The 18,736-nt window shown below is 45.9% G+C and overlaps 1 protein-coding gene across 1 annotated transcript; it reads right to left on the bottom strand.

Moving 5' to 3' along the window:
* Positions 1 to 377: 377 nt before the first annotated feature.
* On the bottom strand, positions 378 to 14,803 carry CCSAP (centriole, cilia and spindle associated protein). Its single transcript, XM_056487378.1, has 3 exons — positions 14,483 to 14,803; positions 6,221 to 6,504; positions 378 to 4,428 (listed from the first exon to the last, which is right to left on the bottom strand). Exons 1-3 carry the CDS (start codon positions 14,769 to 14,771, stop codon positions 4,255 to 4,257), a joined length of 747 nt encoding a protein of 248 aa, XP_056343353.1. The 5' UTR covers positions 14,772 to 14,803; the 3' UTR covers positions 378 to 4,254.
* Positions 14,804 to 18,736: the final 3,933 nt, after the last annotated feature.

Raw genomic sequence — 18,736 nt, forward strand, 5'->3', positions numbered from 1 at the left:
CATGCTATTAGTGATACAGCTTCCTATTTTTTCTGTTATCCTTTTTCCTCCAAAGCTTTACATTTATATTCTCAAAGGCATAGCATTTCAGATAGCTAATATAGCTGGATTTTTTCTTATCATAGTAGGGGGAAAAAACATGATTCAGGTTGGGAAAGGATGTTAAGAATCTCTGGGAGAATTGCAAGAGGAACATAAGAGGCTGAAACGGCAACTGTAATCTAAGTTCATACCCAACCTTAGTCCTTACAGAAGCCTGTCACATTCCAGGAGAGAATTCTGGGACAAGGAGAAGCCATAGTTTGCACACAGGGATTAAAGTACCCTGTAAGGGGAAAAAAAAAAATCTGAGATACCAAAAAGCACAGTACAAGCAGTCCAGGCACTTTGTGTCACTCATTTTATTCACATGTACAAGTTGACACTACACTATTAATAATAGACAATACAGAAGCATTAAAAACAAATACTGTTTAAAAACTTTAAAAAACACATATTGCTTCAAGCTTAGATGGTATTTCCCTATTGTTTTTAAAGTGAATTCAGTGCTAACAACAGCTGAGGCAGCTTCCCATACACTTGCACCCCTAATTTCATGGGGCTACTTGTCAAGGTGTTGAGTCAGGCTTCATTTATGGCTTTGCTGCTGAGTGCACTAACTGAGCTGGAAAAGAAATTGGAACATCCAAGTTCCCATACATTAGGCCCTCAGATTGCTAGCATTTGGTCCCTATCACAGTAAAAAAAAAAAAAAAAAAAAAAAAGAGAGGCCTTTATAGTTCAGTGGCACTACATTATACCATAAAAAATTAGTACACTTCCCTATGTGTTAAAAATTCAATTTAAATTTATATGTGCTACCTGGATAAAATTCTTACCAGAAACTGTCCCTCATTTTTGTTAAGCTTGGCTCTAAGTTTAGCTATCACCTTGACTACTATCTCAGCTTCCTGTGAAAAAGTCTGTATTTCATAGTTGCAAAGATGTGACAGCAGTGACTGAACAGGCATGCTACTGTATTTTACAGGACATTCTTAAGCAGTTTTCATGGTAACATTTTACACTGTAAACACTAGTCTTCACAACACTATAGTTAAACTGCAGCATTACACATTGTAAAACTCTTGCTTCACTTAGCTAAGTACTTTCAGAAACAAAGGAATAAATAGTAATTTTAATGAAGACTTCGGACAATTGAGTATTTACTGTGTTCTTACCAAAAGTTTTACTTCTAAAACAGGAGTGAGAAGTGTTCACCACTTGGCTAAATTCAAGAGTCCATGCACGACAAATTTTAGAAATTCCTTAATTGATAGGGAGACATTCACTAGGTTTTCTGCTTTTCAGTGAGTCCAGTTTGAAGGAAATGGCCACCTCCCGTAGGAATCTATAGACTACACTTAAAGCTTTTACATCTGAAAAGTTCTGCTTTACAATTTAATTGGCTTTTCATTTGTTAATTTCAAATTAAATACTTTGCACATAGAGCTTGCAGTGATCAGAACTATACTATTTCTTATAGTCTAAGCAAAATTGTAGCTTTTTAGTCAAGTAATGCCCAAATGCATGAAGGCTCCCTGGTTTGCAGAATAATTTACCCTTACTTCAGGCATTGTATTACTTAAACCCAGATAGTACCAACATAGCACCCAGGATTGTTTTGGCTACAGACCATTTGAAAAAGCACAACAACGACTCACAAGACCTTGTTAGTGTCTCTGCTGTCTTCTAGCAAGTGGTCTTTGTGGGGAACAGCTCTTGACCAGACAAAGATTAGGGGTAGACAAATTTCCTCAGTATACAGCAGCCTTGTTGCTGTTGCAAATTCTCATTTGATCACCTGAACTGGCCTGTTGGAGGTGTCTTAAGTTTGGTTCCCAGTGTCCAAGGCAGAAAGCACTTAGGCCTCCTATAATTACTGAAAACACCAACACATAATGGGAGATACACCTTATCCAAACACAGGTACTTAAGACAGGCACATCCTGGCTCCTCCTTTCCCTGTGGGAAGAGAGAACTGTAAAAGCTATCTTCAAAAGCATGGCAAGATGAGTCCTGCCCTACACAATCAAGGGAACTGTTGAATGTGACAAAATGCACCGAGGGCACAATCCATCTGCTGTGGTTACATCAAGCCTACAAAGCCTGTGGGCAACAGGAACAGGCAAGTTTTTATTGAATAAGGCTGTTAAAACACTACTGAGTTGGTGCTTTGACACTGTTGTGCAAAGCTTGGGTGGCTTCTGGAATTGCAACAGCATCAGAAGTAAGCTAAGCATATTTACAACAGTTATTTAAAGAGGAAAAATACAGCATAAAAGGAAATCAAAAGAATCTCATACGGAGTAAAGGCATTCTCTGGAGTAGTTTTCCCCAGTGTTGGGCACTGTTCTAAAGTTTCAGGAAGTTCTAGCCTGTGGTTTACTTAGCAGTTGAAATACAGGGATTTTGCTGTGTATAAAACATTCTTTATCATGCTGTGCTTTCCCAGACTTAAAAGCTGTAAGATCTTAAATAGGTAGCCTTCAGCAAGAGTTGTCTGTATTTTTATAGCTTTATGTTTAAAAGGCAGGTTAAAAAAAATATTATAATTTCATGAATTCTAGGATATTTTAGCAAAATTAAAATTATGAGTGATGAAACCTTTAGTGATGTAATAGACACTAGGAGGCAGCAGTGCTTGGACCCTTTGCACAATTACTTTCATCAAGAACACAATCAGACTTTTCATTAAGCATGTGTGCTCTGTTGCAATAGTAATTCTAGAGTCCTCCTTACTCACTGAGATTGTGGAATGAGGCTAAAACTAGTGCAGGTTTCTGCTGCAGAAGTGCAGGTATGCTTCCTGTGGGAATGTGTCCAGCCTGTAAAACACAAGCTTCAAAACAATTAAACTGGGATAACTAACATATGTAACTAAAACACAACGCATCTGAACAAAACTTTGAAGCTCACAACTACAGCAATCATCTGCCTAAAGTGTAGCTAGCAAACTGAAAAAAAAGATAATTTACAGCCACCTGAGGGAAACAAAACCACCAAGAATATCACAATGACTGTCTTACTATGTAGAAGTAGGACCTACAAAACAAAAATGCTCAAACTTCATTATATGTTCTTGTTTACTAAAGGATACACTCCTCCTATCCCCAGCCCTTACCCCTTCCCCATCCCCCCATAAGTGAGGGGTTCTGCACCAATTTCGAGAGGCAGCAAGTTTCTCAGGACATCATCAACAAGTTTTATCAACACATTTTTCAAGTTTAAATCCTTTAACAATATACAATACCTCCAAGTGGAATGCATATTGCACTCTGACCCCCACTGAGCATAATAGATACTCTGAAGTGTTAAAAATAGACCTCACCAGAAAGGAGCCAGCCCTCTCCTTCAATAAATGCATTTACATGGTTAAGTACAGACTAAGTGTGACCACAAGGTTAGTACAGTGGTACAAGTCTATATTTGTAGAACAAGTAACTGCTTATTGAGTGGCAGCTATCAGATAATGATTGTCTACATTAGTTATTTGGTACAACAGGAACAGCTACAGCAAAACGTAGCTGTAGCTGTTTCTTGCCCTGAAAATGACTGGTTTATTCTAATGACCTTAGAAATAGTGACAAAAGTTAGCATCAGCAGATTCACTAATCAAACAAGATTGATTTTGTTTGGGGTTTTTTGTTGCTGTTTTAAAAGTTTCTGTGTACAGACAATACTTGGTATTTGCCTGCCTAAAGCATCTATATTTATTAATGATAATTACCATACACACTGGCTTCCTGTTGCCTGTCTTCATATGCTTATTTTCATAAAAGTATTAAATAGTTTTATAAATACAAAGGCACCTCCATCTCTTCTTTAAAGTCTTTCCCCAATACCATCTCCCCATGACTTGTACTTTAAATAAGGGAAAACAGATTATTTGTAACCATGATCAAAAAAAGTGTTTGCTTTGACGCCATGTATGTTAAGGTTCCCCCTCCCACCCTCAAAACAAACTAACTGAAGCATTAGAAAAATTCCCAAAAGGGGAATTGTTTAAAAGTTTGGGTAGTTATATCTAAAAGCCTCTTCAAATGTTATGGCTCCAAGGATACACCCCACTGTGAGGTAGGTAGCCAAGATAAAAACATCGTAACAAATACTTGAACAGCTGGAAACTCCCTATAAAAACCTTGCATAAGTGGTTTGGTTCCTTGCACCAGTGTCCTGATATGCACAACTTCTGAGGATGCCTAGGGGAATCCAGGTTCAGAGAGCTCTTGCTGAGTAGCATCTCATGTACTCTGTCATCCAGGGGTTGTCTGCTGGGCTGGGCTTTGTTCTCCAGGTGTTTTCTGCCTCTGCTGATCGCACCCGCCTCTGAGAAAGCTTCCTCTTCTCCACTTGCCTCCTGTTCTTTGCTCGCAGGGCGGATTCGTGGATCTAAAAGACCAGAGTTAGCATTATGGCAGGAGAGCAGCCTAGGAACCCCTCTAGAATGACAAAGATTGCTTTGTATTTGTCCCAGTCCCCATCCTGAAGGAACAGGGATTATGAGTGACATTGTATTTTCTTCTCTAATTTGTACCAACTGAACACGCATTTCTTTTTCTTCATGAAAAGTACTTCAAATTCTGTTCTGCATTGTCTTTCACACCTCCAATTATTAAAGGATTGCAAAAGTCTTACTCAGATGTATTCTAGAAAATTCAATTCTCTATTTCTAGAATTTAAAATCTTAAACACCCCTCAATATGCCCAAGCATCCCTTAAAACCTAAGACATACTAGTAAGACCAAACCCTCTAGGATTCCTTAGAGACCTAAGATCTTAATTTTGAACAATGTGCTGAACACACTATTACATCCCTTTGTATATTAATAAATTACCTTATTTCCCCCAAATTTTAGTATGAAGAGCCAGTCTCTATGTTTATTTGCTTCTATCTCCAGATTGAAAACTATCTCCCATCTCAGGGGAAAGTAAGACCTTTCAAACATGCAAGAAAAAGTAACTTCAGCAGGCAGTAAGTAGTCGGTTTATACATAAAGAAACATCCTCAGTGACAAAACACTATATAATTGGGAGTGTTTCAGAAATGTTCTGTTCAGTCCTAACTCAATACCCAAGCTAAGGTGTTCCATTACTGTTTCTAGCATAAGAAACATTAGAAGTCTAAGATGAGGTATAAATATATCTGCTCAAGGCTTCAGCCTCTTCTACGCTTCAACAAAAAGCACCAGTCAACTACTTTGAGCATGATCAAAGCTTATCAATTCAGCATTAGTGTCCATTATCAGGAAAAGCAGCTTCTTTCCAAAGCTGTAAGGCCCAAATTCCTCCTTTTGCTCAAAGGTTTGAGCTGTCCAGGAAGGAAAAGCCTGGGCTTCAAACCCCTTCCAAAACAACCCATCAAAGGCCAGCTCCATCTTGCACAGCACCAACACCCCCCACCTCAGTCCTCAGATATCTTGTGTCACAGATTCAGGCTCTACATTAGCAGTAAGATAAGGACAAGACACTGACAGGGATGCATTAATGATTATCTTTTACCAGCTTAGGAGAATTATAGAGAAGAAAGAAATGGATCTAATGCTCCCTTGCTGTTTCTAAGCTAGGAAACAGAGCTCCCGTACAGCAGAATCCCTGTGCTGTCCATGGCCACATGAATTTAATTTGTGCTATTTTGGTAATATTTACACCATCCCTGTAATCCATCAGCCATCTGATAGACCATTCTGCTGCAAGCAGTATTTCCTACTGGCAAGCCACCAAAACAAGCTGCTAGACAAGAACATGTTAGCAGAAAAAGCACTTGTACCATCTCAGTGAGGCTCCTAGTCTAGGAAGTGCCCCAACAAAAGTCACTCTTTGACAGCACAAGTGCTACCCCAGTGTTCCTATACCTGCCTGCTGTGGGGTGCCTGGTGCTAACTGCCTGCTCTTCTCTTGTTTTCATGGAGTTCAGAATGCAAAAATACTTTTGTAACAGCCAGAAATACCACAGCCAGGTTTTAATTACAACTTGCAAATATTCGTCAAATCTGGGAAGTTTCCAAACAAGCAGCTCTTATTTGGACATTTTCAAGACTCTTCAGGTTTATTGCTAGAATCTACTGCTGGAATCTCCATAAATTCAAATAAAGGGACCCCTGAGAAGTTTCACCTAGATATTAAGCCACCTGTAGGCACTAAGTAGTCACTGCCTTTCAATGAAACAGAAACTCTTACTTACTTCATTCACCGAAGCAGAAGCACAAACATTGTGAGTTTTCTGGCTGCCAGTATCTGTCTGTCGTTCTCCCCAGCCATACAGAGCAAAGGGATGTTTGTTCTCCTTTGGTGCATCTGTCCTTTGGGGACTTTTGGCTGATTTTCGATCATTACGACTGGACAAGGCACTTCGACTGGGCCGTCGTCCTGCACGGCTGGTTTTGTCTGCTTCCTTCACAGAAGTGTGTTCTACAGTTTTCTCTTGCTCTTCCTTTTCCTGCTTTTCTTGATCTTCTTTTTCTTTCTCTAAAGAAAAAAAAAAATTACACTTTAATTCCCAATGACAGCATATTAATGTCTGATTTGCACAGCCTCTCGATACATCATTGAAGCTGTGCTTTTTTTAGAAATTCAAGAAGTCATTGCTTCCTTAGCAACAGACATACACCTTCCTTAAATGCCTTTATTCTTTCTTTAGTGACTACAATAAAGCTTTCATATACTAAAAATGCCTTTCACTGGTGAGGTTACAGATAACCAACAGCCTCAGGCAGAACTTAAAGACTGTTTCCAATGATCTTCTGTCTTCACTGTTTCATCCCTGCATCTCCCAGACAGCAAACAGATGGAGCACTGAATGCCACATAGATGCTGCTAGCCAGTCAGAGATGAAGTCTGGTAAGAGTATGTGCAATATTAAATCCCTCACATTATCAGCTTCTGCTGAACAAGGTGATTCATTTTCAAACCCCTGTTTATACATATATCTCTCTTACGGTTTTCTGCTTATGAAGGAGGGTAGAATGTGAAGCAAAAACCCACAAAGTGGCAGATATCCCCTTTGCTGCCTTATTGGTGAACTATGTTGTACATTTAAAGCACCACACTCTGCAGATTGCTCTCCAAGGCTTGTTCATCCCACATATTTAAGCCTTCCATAGCAAGGGGCCACAATAGTCCTCCAAGCACTGGGTATGGAGAGTAAGGTTTGTGAGAGAGAATTTAAAGGCTGAATCACTGCAGTTTTAGATCAACACTGAAGGGTGAATCAGCCATTATATAAAATAATGATTCATTAATTAAAACACAGAGAAACAACTGTTCCATGAGAGCAAATCTTCTAGCACTATAGTGCAAGGAAACTAGTTTTTGTTTGTTTGTGGCACCAGTGATGCCACACCTCAAATCCTGTGTTCAGTTCTGGACTCTCCACTACAAGAAAGACACTGAGGTGCTGAAGCATGTCCAGAGGAGAGCAACAGAGCTGGGGAGGGTTCTGGAGCACAAGTCCTGTGAGGAAAAGCTGAGGGAGCTGGGGTTGTTTGGCCTGGAGAAAAGGAGGCTCAGGGGACACCTTGTCATTCTCCACAACTGCCTGAGGGGAGACTGTAGCTCAGTGGGATCTGGCCTCTTCTTCCAGGTAAGAAATGACAAGAGGAAATGGCCTCACATTGCATCAGAAGTTAACACTAGATGTGAGGAAAAATGTCTTCACTAAAACCATTGTCAGGCACTGGAACAGGCTGCCCAGGAAAGTGACTGAGTCCCCATGCACAGAGATACTTATAGACCTGTACATGAGTCACTTTGAGCCATGGCTTAGTGGTGGATTTGGCAGTACTGGGTTAATGGTTGGATTCAATTTTAAAGGTCTTTTCCAACTAAAACAACTCCATTACTCTATAATGAGCAAGTTAATCAAATATACTGCTAACAGTACATAAGTGAAATATGACTGTGGAAAAAAGTACATACAAAGAACCCTGTTTTCATTCTCCATCCAGCAAGTCTTCAGCAGTGGTATGGACAAGCTGGAAGTGTATGTAAGACATTGAACTTGGCCCCTAAACATTGTGGGCAAGCACAAGGAGACATTGTGATCTGACATCTCTGTGACTTTTAGGCCAACCATGTTTTTTATGCATAAGGCAACTAAAGCTTTTTATTCACCTAAGAGCATAGGAGCCAACTAAGAACCAATTCCTTTCAAGTCTGATCATTAGATGCTGTCTTCTGCTAGACTCACACAGTGATCACTCAAACTCTGCTGACATAAACACACCAAAGTTGTAAGTTTTCTACAACACCATCTATTTCTGCTTCTGGTGGAGACCAGCTCCAAGCCACCTCTGTTCCAAGTCTCAGCACATTCAGCCACCTCCAGCATACACTGTATGGACAGAAGGAATTCCTTCACTGTCATAGGGAGTTCTTCTGGTTTAGAACTTGCTTACATATTGACAGGTTGACTATGGACAAGTAGTGCAGTTTTTACCCAGGTATGTTCATCATTAAAAGCAGAAGGGCTTGCCAATCCTGTGACAAAACAGCAACCACTCCTGATAATTGCTGTGATTTCAAGCATGTACATGCCCAATCTGACACCGCTTTAATCTCAAATCTGCACCCATCCTGTTCTGATGAGATAGAATTACCTGCCTGGCACACTGGTTCCATTTACTCTAGCACTCACTTCAGCTTGCAAGGTGAAGATACCAAGGCTTGTTCCATGCCCCAGAATTCCCCTAAGGCAAGCCTTATGCTCTTTTGCAGGCTATTAGCAGAATTTCCACATACTGCCAACCAGCACAGAGGCCCTGGTGATGGGCCCTGTTCAGGCTTGCCTGGACCCATCTTCCAAGATTGCAGGTGTAGCATTCACCTGCAGATGATACTGCAGTACAGCTGAGTATTTGGAAAACAGTGGCCAGCAATGTTAAAGTATTCAGAGCTGTATTTGTTAAGAATTCAGTTGAATGATACCACAAAACAACAAAAAAATAATTAGTCAAAGCCAAAGTAGTGGCATATTGAGAGTAAAAATGGCTAGATGAATTTTACATCCCTAAATATTGGCTGGATGTAGTTTCAGTTATTATAGGCAAGGCTGGTAAAAGACAGCAGCAGTGAGCTCAGTGTGGTATTAGTATTGGTTTGTTTTCCCTGGGCTTTTGAGACACACAGCTTCACCTCTGAAACAAGGCAGCTCATTCATCATAGCTGCAAACAGGCAGCACAGAGTTATCCCCTTACAAAATACTATCTGAGCATCTCCCTACACAGCCACTCCATAGGAGGAACTGCCTAGGTCCATTATCAGAAGGAAGCACTGTTTTGAGAAAATTAAACTCTGAAAGGGAACATATTGCTGTCAATTCTGCAACAAGAGTGCTTTCATTTTGGAAAGCTGTTCCATCCTCCATTCAAGGGAAAATGGTATCTTTCTTCACTGCAAAGGGGGATGGAGCAACACTGACTGCATAAACAGCAGAAGTGGCATTTAGAGACTTAAAAATACAGGAAAGTGGAGCCTCTGCAATTACATGGATAGTTCAGCTTTAAAAAACAAGGCAACAGCCATGCCTGGGGATGCTGCTCACCAGGATATAGCTCCAGCTGGGCCAGAAATGATTGAGCCAGCTTGTCCCAAAATAGCAGTTAAAGCATATGGGTAAAAGGCACACAGAGTCCTGTGCATAGCCTTACAGTAAATGCTGAATGCCAGAGTGTAGCACTTATGAGCAGGTATTTCCATGAGCCCACTGCTACAGTGCACTTACACAGAACTCAGTTGGTGAAGGCACAAAATCTCTAGCAGTCATTCAAGCCTTTTATTTAAAACTACAATTTATATCTAAGCCATTTTCTTAGGCAACACATCTCACACAAAGTCAGAAGAGCAGCAGTTGACAGCAGGACTTAGGCCCAGCTTCTCAGGAGGAAGTCCAGGCACCAGCAACTCCTACCCATCTTCTCCTTCCCATGCAGGGCTCCAGCAGACACAGGAAACTCAGAACTGACCGGCTTGCAGCATTACAGGATTAGACACGAGAGGGAAAAGCTAGAAATGTTTAAAACTGCATCATGGATGCTAAGCAGAGCACACTGGATGGACAGGAGGGGATTAAGTGCTTAACAGGCAGAACAAGCCTGTCAGGCCCACCCAACAGGGCTGCTGGAGCTCCTGCCCAGAAGGGGTCACTTAAACCCCGCTGCATCCCCGGCTTGTGTAACAGCTCCACTCCTGGCTCAGGGGAAGAGCTCAGGGCGCTGCTCTGTCCCACATCACTGCACAGCCCAGGGGGCACACAGCACCCCCATTCCACATGCCCTCATCACTTCCTACAGGTATCAACAGCCTTCAGATTAGACCCACGGGCAGGTCACAGGGGCCAGCAGTACTATCTCTGCACAGAGATGCTGCTGGCCATCACTGTGCTCGCACTGCTGCAGGCACAGCTGGAGACTTCTGCTTTTGCACCGACACCTCCCCAAACGGGCGGGTCTCCCACGCCTCTTGAAAGGGCTATATAACCAGTTGTGGGTATCAACACACTACAGCTGGGTAGAAAGTAAGTTACTACACATGAAACAGATTGCAACATCATTTCTTCGAGGCGGATCTTGCGTGAGGCAATACCGGAGCTAGCAGCCACACAGCAGCTCAGAGCTGATTAGATTCACACAAGCTTCATCTGCAGCAGAGTTTGGAAAGTAATTACTGGATTGGCTTGATAGCAAAGCTCGTTTCCAAAAGAAAAATGAAAAATGGGAGCAATTTTAAATAACATTACTGTAAACCCCTGAATTGACACTCTTGCCTTCTTCCCCCACCACAAGCTGCTCCTTCCCACTTACATGGGCCAGCAAATGCACCTGCAACACGATGACAGACAAGATCAGGGAACAAGAAATTAGATCTTCTGTTTAGTTCCACTAATCCAGACCAGTCACTTTCCAAATACTGTTGAGGCAACTCCTCCAATGGCAGCTTGTCACTGCTGTCACTTAAGACCACTGCACAAAAACGCCGAAGGCGAAATGGCAACAGGGACTGAAAGATGCCTTCATCCAGCATGTGTGTGCAGCAGTGTCATTTCACAAGCAACAGGTCTGACAGCAGCACTGCTGCCAAGAGCTTCTGTCTTCTACTCACCAGCCCACTGGGCTCTGTTGACAGCTTTGAGGATGTGCCTACACCACAGCTACACTAGTTGATTTAGGTCAAGATTTTGTGGGATTATGTTTAAAGCACATCTGTGCCTGGGCACGTTCCACAGAGCAATCCCACAAACAGCTGCTGCAAGTGGAGGGCCAGAAGGAATTAACCCAAAGTTGCCTCTGAGCACACCTTGGTATCACTCAGCCTTCAGTGCAAGGCACAGTGACAAAGCACCTCTGTCCCACGGGGTCACACTGGCGGTGCTTTAGACCAGCACCACTGAGCATTAAAGCCAAGCTGCCTCCATCCACTTCTTCTTCAGACACCAAAAGCATTCACAGCCTTTACAAACACACACAGGCTCATTTCAATGAGTAAAAAAGGAAACCAGGGTGGCACATGCCATCATGAATTGTGTTTACCTCAGGTATTAAACAACATTAATGCTGACCAGCCATCTTTGCAACAAGCACTGACAATTCCAAATGCAGGCAGAAATCAGATTCCCCACAAAACAGCAGGAAGCAGCAGTAGCCAGGTAACAGCTAGGATGTTCCAGCATGTGGGTGGATGTCAGATTCAGAAGACAGAAGATGTCATCAACATGAGCACACTCAGCTACCCCCACAGCACTTCAGTGTAATTAAGTTCTTTCAGAGTATTAAAAAAAAAAGAAAACAAGGCAGTTTAATAGTAGAAGCTTCAGAGTGGTAGTTCCTATCTTATATCTTCCACATGCCTTAATTAGCCAGCCACTAAGCAGAAGAAAAATGCATCCTTATGATTGTCCAATACTAAATGAGTCACCTCTTTCCTTATATAGCTGCATTAAAATACAATAAACATCCACTAAAATCCAGCTGCCTAAGCACAGTTGTTTTCAGTCCTTTTGCCAAAGACTTAGTAAAGCTCTTAAATACTTGCAGAAGTTAAAGAATGTTTGTCTTAAACCATTTGGCAAAGAAGTGAATGTGAAATTCAGATTTTTCTCCCACTGTAAGTATAAAATAGCAAGAACCTAGCAGAACTTTAGGAATTCCCTTACAGCATCCATGGCAAAGGTGTATCAGTTACAGAAGCACAGTTGTCCAAAACCCTGCAGCCTGGCAGGCCCCTGGTGCTGCACAGTCCCTTTGCTACTGCTGCAGGACTGAGGGCACAGCTGGAGGCACTGGACAGTCACACACAGCATCACTGACCACAGGCAATGCCTGCACAGCTACCAAGCTGTTACTCCCTACCAAATCCCAACCAGAATCAGACAACTGAGTGGCTCCAGAATGATCTTTCCCTAGAGAGAAATCAGGGACTGAATCAGGGAGCAGGCTAATGAGTGAGCAGAGCACCCTGGTCAGCAATCTCCAGCCTTGGCAACTGCTCATTCCACTAGATCATAGCAGATTTATGTGTTCTATCCACAGGCTCAACAAGAAGAATGAAGAGAAATTCAGGTCCCTACCAAGACTGCCACAGGCTTGTACATATTCAAAGAGCATCAGAAAAATTGGGAATGCCAGCTTCTGAGTGCAGCTTCAACAGCTTCCACCTCCTCTCACTAAGAGCCAAGCCTTTGGAGAGCATCACCTTTCCCCATGCAGCCACTCCCTGATCTTTTGCAATTCCTTAGCTCTCCTCACTGAGATACTACGTAGTTCTTCCACACATGCTCCCAGGCAAACTTCCTCAAGGCCTGATGGAGGAAAGCAGTACTAGGCCCACTAATACTCTGTTACATCCTGGCAAGCAGGAGTGCTTCCATCCCTGCACAGCTGTTGTGGTTTAACCTCAGCCAGTGATGAAGTATCACACAGCCACACACTCCCTCCCTCTCCAGTGGGAGGGGAACAGGAATCAAAAAATCTTCATGGGTTGATAAGAACAGCTCAGTAAGTGAAATAAAGTAAAAAATAATAATAGTAATGAAAAGGGAAGAATCACACCCAAGAGAAACCAGTGATGCACAGTCAATGGCTCCTGGGCAGCTCCACCCAGTTTATACACTGGGCAGGATGTTCTATGGTGTGGAATATCCCTTTGGGTCAGCTGTCCTGCCTGTGCTTCCTCACAGCTTCTGGTGCACCTGCTCCCTGGCAGAGCTTGGAAAACTGAAAAGTCCTTGATTTAGGGTAAGTACTGCTGAGCAACTACTCAAAACATCAGTATTATCCACATTATTCTCATACTGGATCCAGCACACAGGGCTGTACCAGCTCCCAGCTGAAATCAGAACACTTTGGGGAGCTGGGTGCATTACCCCAGCAGCTACGTGCACCCATGTGAGACCTGGGTACCACAGCCCCCCAGCTGACTGCAGAACCCCACATCACCAATCTGCTCTGAAACACCAAGCCTCTGGAACAGATGAGAGCACACCTGGAGCTTTTGTGTAATGTGGTATTCTTAAGATCAATGAATGCAGTTTAGTCTTGAATATCAGAATACAGATCGTTCTGGAAAGCTCAGGCCCCAAAGGGCATTGGATCAAATTCATTTCCCCACTCCAAACAAGCACTAACTCCTGGTTTAAAAAACCAAACAAACCAAAACAAAACGAAAAACAAACCAACTAGAAAAATCCACCCAACAAGCAGGCAGCATGAGGCTTAACTGAACAGGATTTTCCCTGCTACAACAGAGAGAGCTGACTCAAAAGGCATTTCAAAACGTCAAGCAATGGCTGCCAGATACAGTATTCCTTCACACAGGTAAGAAACTGTATCTTATGGGATTAAACCAGCTTGAGAAGCTTGACTGTGTATCTGCCTAACCACTCTCTTAGATCACGAGACATCAAAAGGGAATTACTGTGTGCTAGAACAGGATGTTAGCGGCTCAGCGCCTGTTCTGACTGCGAGGCTGGCCACCCTCAGCTGCGCACCCGAGATCAAACCTCGGGCCGCGCTGAGCACCGAGCGCTCGGCCGAGAGCGATCACACGTGCGGATCCAGGAGAGCGATCGCGGTCAGAGCCAGCACCGGCCTGCAGCCCAACTCGCCGCCGCTTTCGCCGGAGAACCCGCTTATATAATCGCGGAGATGCTCGGCTCCCATGGCAACAGTTTACATAAGTGGCTGTGACTCAGGATGAGAGTTACCACCGCTCGGCTCTTTAAAGAAACACCTCGGGTGCCGCAGCCATGGCTTCTCCGCAGGCCTGGCCGGGACCCGGCTGATGGCCGTGTCCTGGGGCGGGTCAGACGGGCCGCGGTCACCCCGCCGGGCCCGGGAGCCCCCGGGATGGGGATCGGCCCCGAGGCGCGGCAGAGCCATCCGTGCCACCCCCGGGAGAGGGGCAGGGCAGCAGGGACCCGCACACGCCGTGCCCGCCGCCCCGCGCTCCTACCGGGGCTCGCCCGTCCCGCCTCGCTGGGCGCTGCCGCTCCCGCCGCCTCCTCGTCCCTGGCGGGGCTGCCGGCGCCCGGCGGCGAGGGGGAGCCGGCCGTGCTGCCGCCGCCGCTGCCGCTGTCCTGCTCCCAGCCGTCCCAGAGCCAGGGCCGGTGCGCCTGCTCCAGCAGCCGCCGGCTCAGCCGGTAGTGCAGCAGCTCCAGGTAGCAGGCGCCGCACGACTCCCACTTGGGCTCCTTGAAGCGCTTCATGTACTCCGTCTTCACCCGCCGCGCCGGCACCACCATGGCGGAGCCGGGATCGGGGAGCCGGGATCCGCCGGCCGAGCCCGCCCCCTCCCGCTGCTACGTTTAAATCCAAACAGCGGCGTCCGGCCCCGCCCCGAGCGGGGAGGGACGCCTGGAGCGGGGGACGGGGGCGGGCGGCGCAGCGAAAGGCACGGGGTAGAATGGAAATGAAATCAAATAGAAAATAAATCGTAAATACACCCAAGCACCGCAGCCCTGGGCCCAGCAGCAGGGGTGCTGGAGGCCGGGTGATCCCTGCACCAAGCGAGGCTCCGGGAAAGCCTCCGGCTGAGGGGCAGCCTGGCTCGGGGCACATTGAAAGCCAGCATTGAAACAAACCCAGCATTGAAACCCAGGGTCCGTGCAGCGCTTCAGAACGGATGCAGCAGCGGCAACAGCGCCTTCTGCGAGGGGCACCCGGGCCGGGGTAACCCGGGGGAGCTGCTGCCTCCCGCTCGGCTTCTCTCGGAGCAAAGGATGCGCAGCAGCCGGGCCCGGCCCGAGGGAGGCGAGCGCCTCCGCAACAACAGGCACCTCTCTCCATTCTGCACTAATTTGCTTTAAAAACCCGTCGCCAGAACAGGATTCGCCTAATCCAGCCCTGCACTGGGCGGCCGCCGGGATACAAAACTCTATAGACACAAATGCAGAAACCGGGGCGGCCTCTGCAGCCGCGCTCTGCCCTCCTGCCTGCCCGCACACGGACACGCACCCTCGGCTCTCCAGCGATTTCTGGAGATTTCCTTCTCCCGCACACCGTATTTAGGGCATCGCAGAGAACAGTGCCCCCGTGGGACAGCATTGTCCTCGAAAATGGTCAGCAGCAGAGCTTTTGTCACAGCACCGCGCTCACTTCACAGCCCCCTCTGGGAGGGGACAGCGTGACCCCCCCGCCCATTCCCACCCGCTGGGAGCGCCCTGCTTCGGACACCTGCAGTCCTGACTGCCCTGGCCGTGCGCAGGCTCTGCACAACGCGCTCCTCGCCAGCCCCGCTCCGACACACGGGGGCACTGACGGATTTTCAGAAACAGTTCTCGAAAACTGCCCTTTTTTTTTTTTTTTTTTTTTTTTTTTTTTTTTTTTTTTTTTTGACTAATAAGGTAGCAAACAGTATTTCTTCCTTGCCTTGCGCTGTGCGTCCCCTGACACAAATTAAAAAAAAAACACAAGCTGGCACAGATTCCCGGGATGGTAAACGCTGGCCCAGGCTCCTCCAGTGAAACAAAAGTGTTGGTGGCTTTAAGGTGGGGGGGCGGGTGCTACACGCAGCACCTCTGCCTGCGCGGCAGAGTGATGCAATCCTCGATACAGCTAACACAACCAAATTGACTTAGTTTGATCAATGCTCAGATCGAGCAGGATTTAGCCCTGTCTTTGCGTGTACTGGCTCAGACCTTCCAGCCCCGTGGTGCCCAGGCATGAGTGGGGGGACAGAGATGCTGCCCGGCCTTTGCAGAAGCACCTGGATATCTCCCTCCAGCCCTTGCAGCTATGTTAACAGCCCCGTGACAGCGGGATATTGGAGAAGTCCTGCGTGTCCCTGTGCGATTCAGGAAAATGCAGTCAGGAGAGGCCAATTGCAGTGACACCCAGTGCCTGGTGCTGCAGGCAGACACGCTGCAGATCTGCATCCATAACCCTGCTGAGTTCCATTTTAAAACCCATCCTAACCTCCCCAGCTCCCTTCAGCTCTGCCTGCTGCACTCGGGGGTGGGTGGTGATAGGGCTGCCAGGGAGGAGAGTCTGGGAGGTGTATTTACCGGGAAGAGAGGCACAGAAATAGCAGGGCACCTACCCCCGCTCAACAGCCCCAAAAACGAGAGGAGCTCCCTCTGTGGCTCCTTCTCTCCGCTCACGGTGCCCTGCCCAAGGCAGACATGCAGGAGCCTTGCCCGCATACTTCACTGGAATAAAACCAGGCAGATGCAGCCGTTTTCTCCCCCCACCCAGTGCTATCCTGAGGATTACATTTGGGAGCTGCCTCTCTCATTTATTTTCCCCACTGAGGGCTCCAGTGGCATCTGGGCTGTGCCTGATACCTTCTCCTTTTGCCCTTAGTGGTCCCACTGGGTCCAGCCATGTCCTCAGCACCACCTGCTTTAACAGAGGGTGTTTCTTGGAAAATAACAGGGAACAATAGGTTTAAAAACACCTGTAATTGAAGCCAGCGCTAGAGAAAGCAGCTCTAGCAGTGCTGTCTAGAGAGGAGAACAGATTGCTCCCCAATTAACCTGGACTCTGGTTTCTTTCTGTGACACTGTGCTCAACCTACACACCTAATGTAAGTGGATTTCACATAAACAGGCGAGGTCTGGGGATTGCAGAATTTCCTTTCCTTTTATAAAATGTTATTTTGTACAAAACAACATTTTGTACCAATCTGCACAGTTTTAGCTGGTCACTTGTGGTTATGAAAATGCTGCTATTTTTTCCACATATTTTATAGTATCAATCTTCCCTTTACCAAAGGACCTCTGTTCCCTGTTGTCCTGGTTTCAGCTGAGATAATTTTCTTCTTAGTAACTGGTACAGTGCTGTGTGTTAGATTCAGTATGACAATAATTTACTATAAATCAAGGACTTTTCAGTTTCCCATTCTCTGCCAGGGAGCAGGTGCATCAGGAGACAGGACGGCCAGGACAGCTGACCCAAACTGGCCAAGGGATATTCCACACCATAGAACATCCTGCCCAGTGTATGAACTGAGGGAGTTGCCCAGGAGCCACTGATCACTGCTCATGGGTAGGCTGAGCATCAGTCAGTGGATGGTGAGAATTGTACTGTGCAGCACTGGTTTATCTTGGGTCTCTCTTCCTCTCATTTTTATTGCTACCATTATATGTTATTGTTGTTATTGTTATAATTGGTATTATTATATTTTACTTTATTTCAATTATTGAGCTGTTCTTATCTCAACCCACAAGTTTTACTGTTCTTTTCTCCTGTTTCTCCTCCCCATCCTACCAAGGAGAGAGAGGATTGGGCAAGGACTGCACTGTACTGAACCATGACATCAGTTTAAAAAGACACAGTGGTATCAGAGGTTTATGGATCCTCTCTGATGGGTTCTCTATCAGGAAAAAATTGCCTTTTGCAGATCAAACTTCACCTGGGGTGCTCATAAACCTACTGCCCAGACATTAATCCATGTCTCATCCATCTTACAGGAAATGCCAGCATGACATGCTCCAGATCCTGGCACACAGTCTGTGAGTTCCCATTTTCTGCAATATTTTTTCCCTAAACTCTGCACTCTTCAGAGGAGGCACCTAATCTTCACAACAGCCTGCAAGGTGTCAATGTTTCGTGATCAACACAGTGTTGTCAGCAGCTGCCTCCACCCATCCTCTCCATTGTACTGCACAGGGCAGTGCTCCTGCTGACAAGACAAGGAGCACCCAGCTGCCTGTGGTGTGGGGTGAGCTGCACCTTCACACTCCTGCTCAAATTTCTCCTTCAGAATATAACCCTTCCAATGCAACAGTTGGCATGTACATCCCAGAGTGCCTGGGGAAGGGGAGCTGCAAGGCTTGGAAACTGACTGGGGACCCCTTGTGTAAGAAGTCTCATGACAGAAGTGAGCAGAGACACCCAGCAGAGCTCACACATCACCTTGGGCTGATGCAAGCAAAAGCCTGGATGTGGCTGCCAGGCACCTTCCCCACGCCCAGCCACAGTCTGATCTGGATACATACAGTGCAGCAAATGCCAGACAACAGGGCTCAGCATCCCAAACGAGGTCCAGAGGAATTCCAGCTCCAGGGCAGGATGCTGAGACCGACCCGGGTGAAAAGCAGCTCCTCCCTCACCCCTCCAGCTCCAGCCAAGCAGCTCTGTGTGTGCCAGACAAGAATCATTCCCCGTCCTCGACACAGCAGCCCTGGATATTCTCAGTGTAGCTGTATAAACATTATTATTAATTTAATCCTAATGAGTTTTGGCTTCAACACCTCATGGCAGAGGC

This window comes from Oenanthe melanoleuca, chromosome 3, assembly GCF_029582105.1.
Source record: "Oenanthe melanoleuca isolate GR-GAL-2019-014 chromosome 3, OMel1.0, whole genome shotgun sequence".
NCBI classification, from domain to species: Eukaryota; Metazoa; Chordata; class Aves; order Passeriformes; family Muscicapidae; genus Oenanthe; species Oenanthe melanoleuca.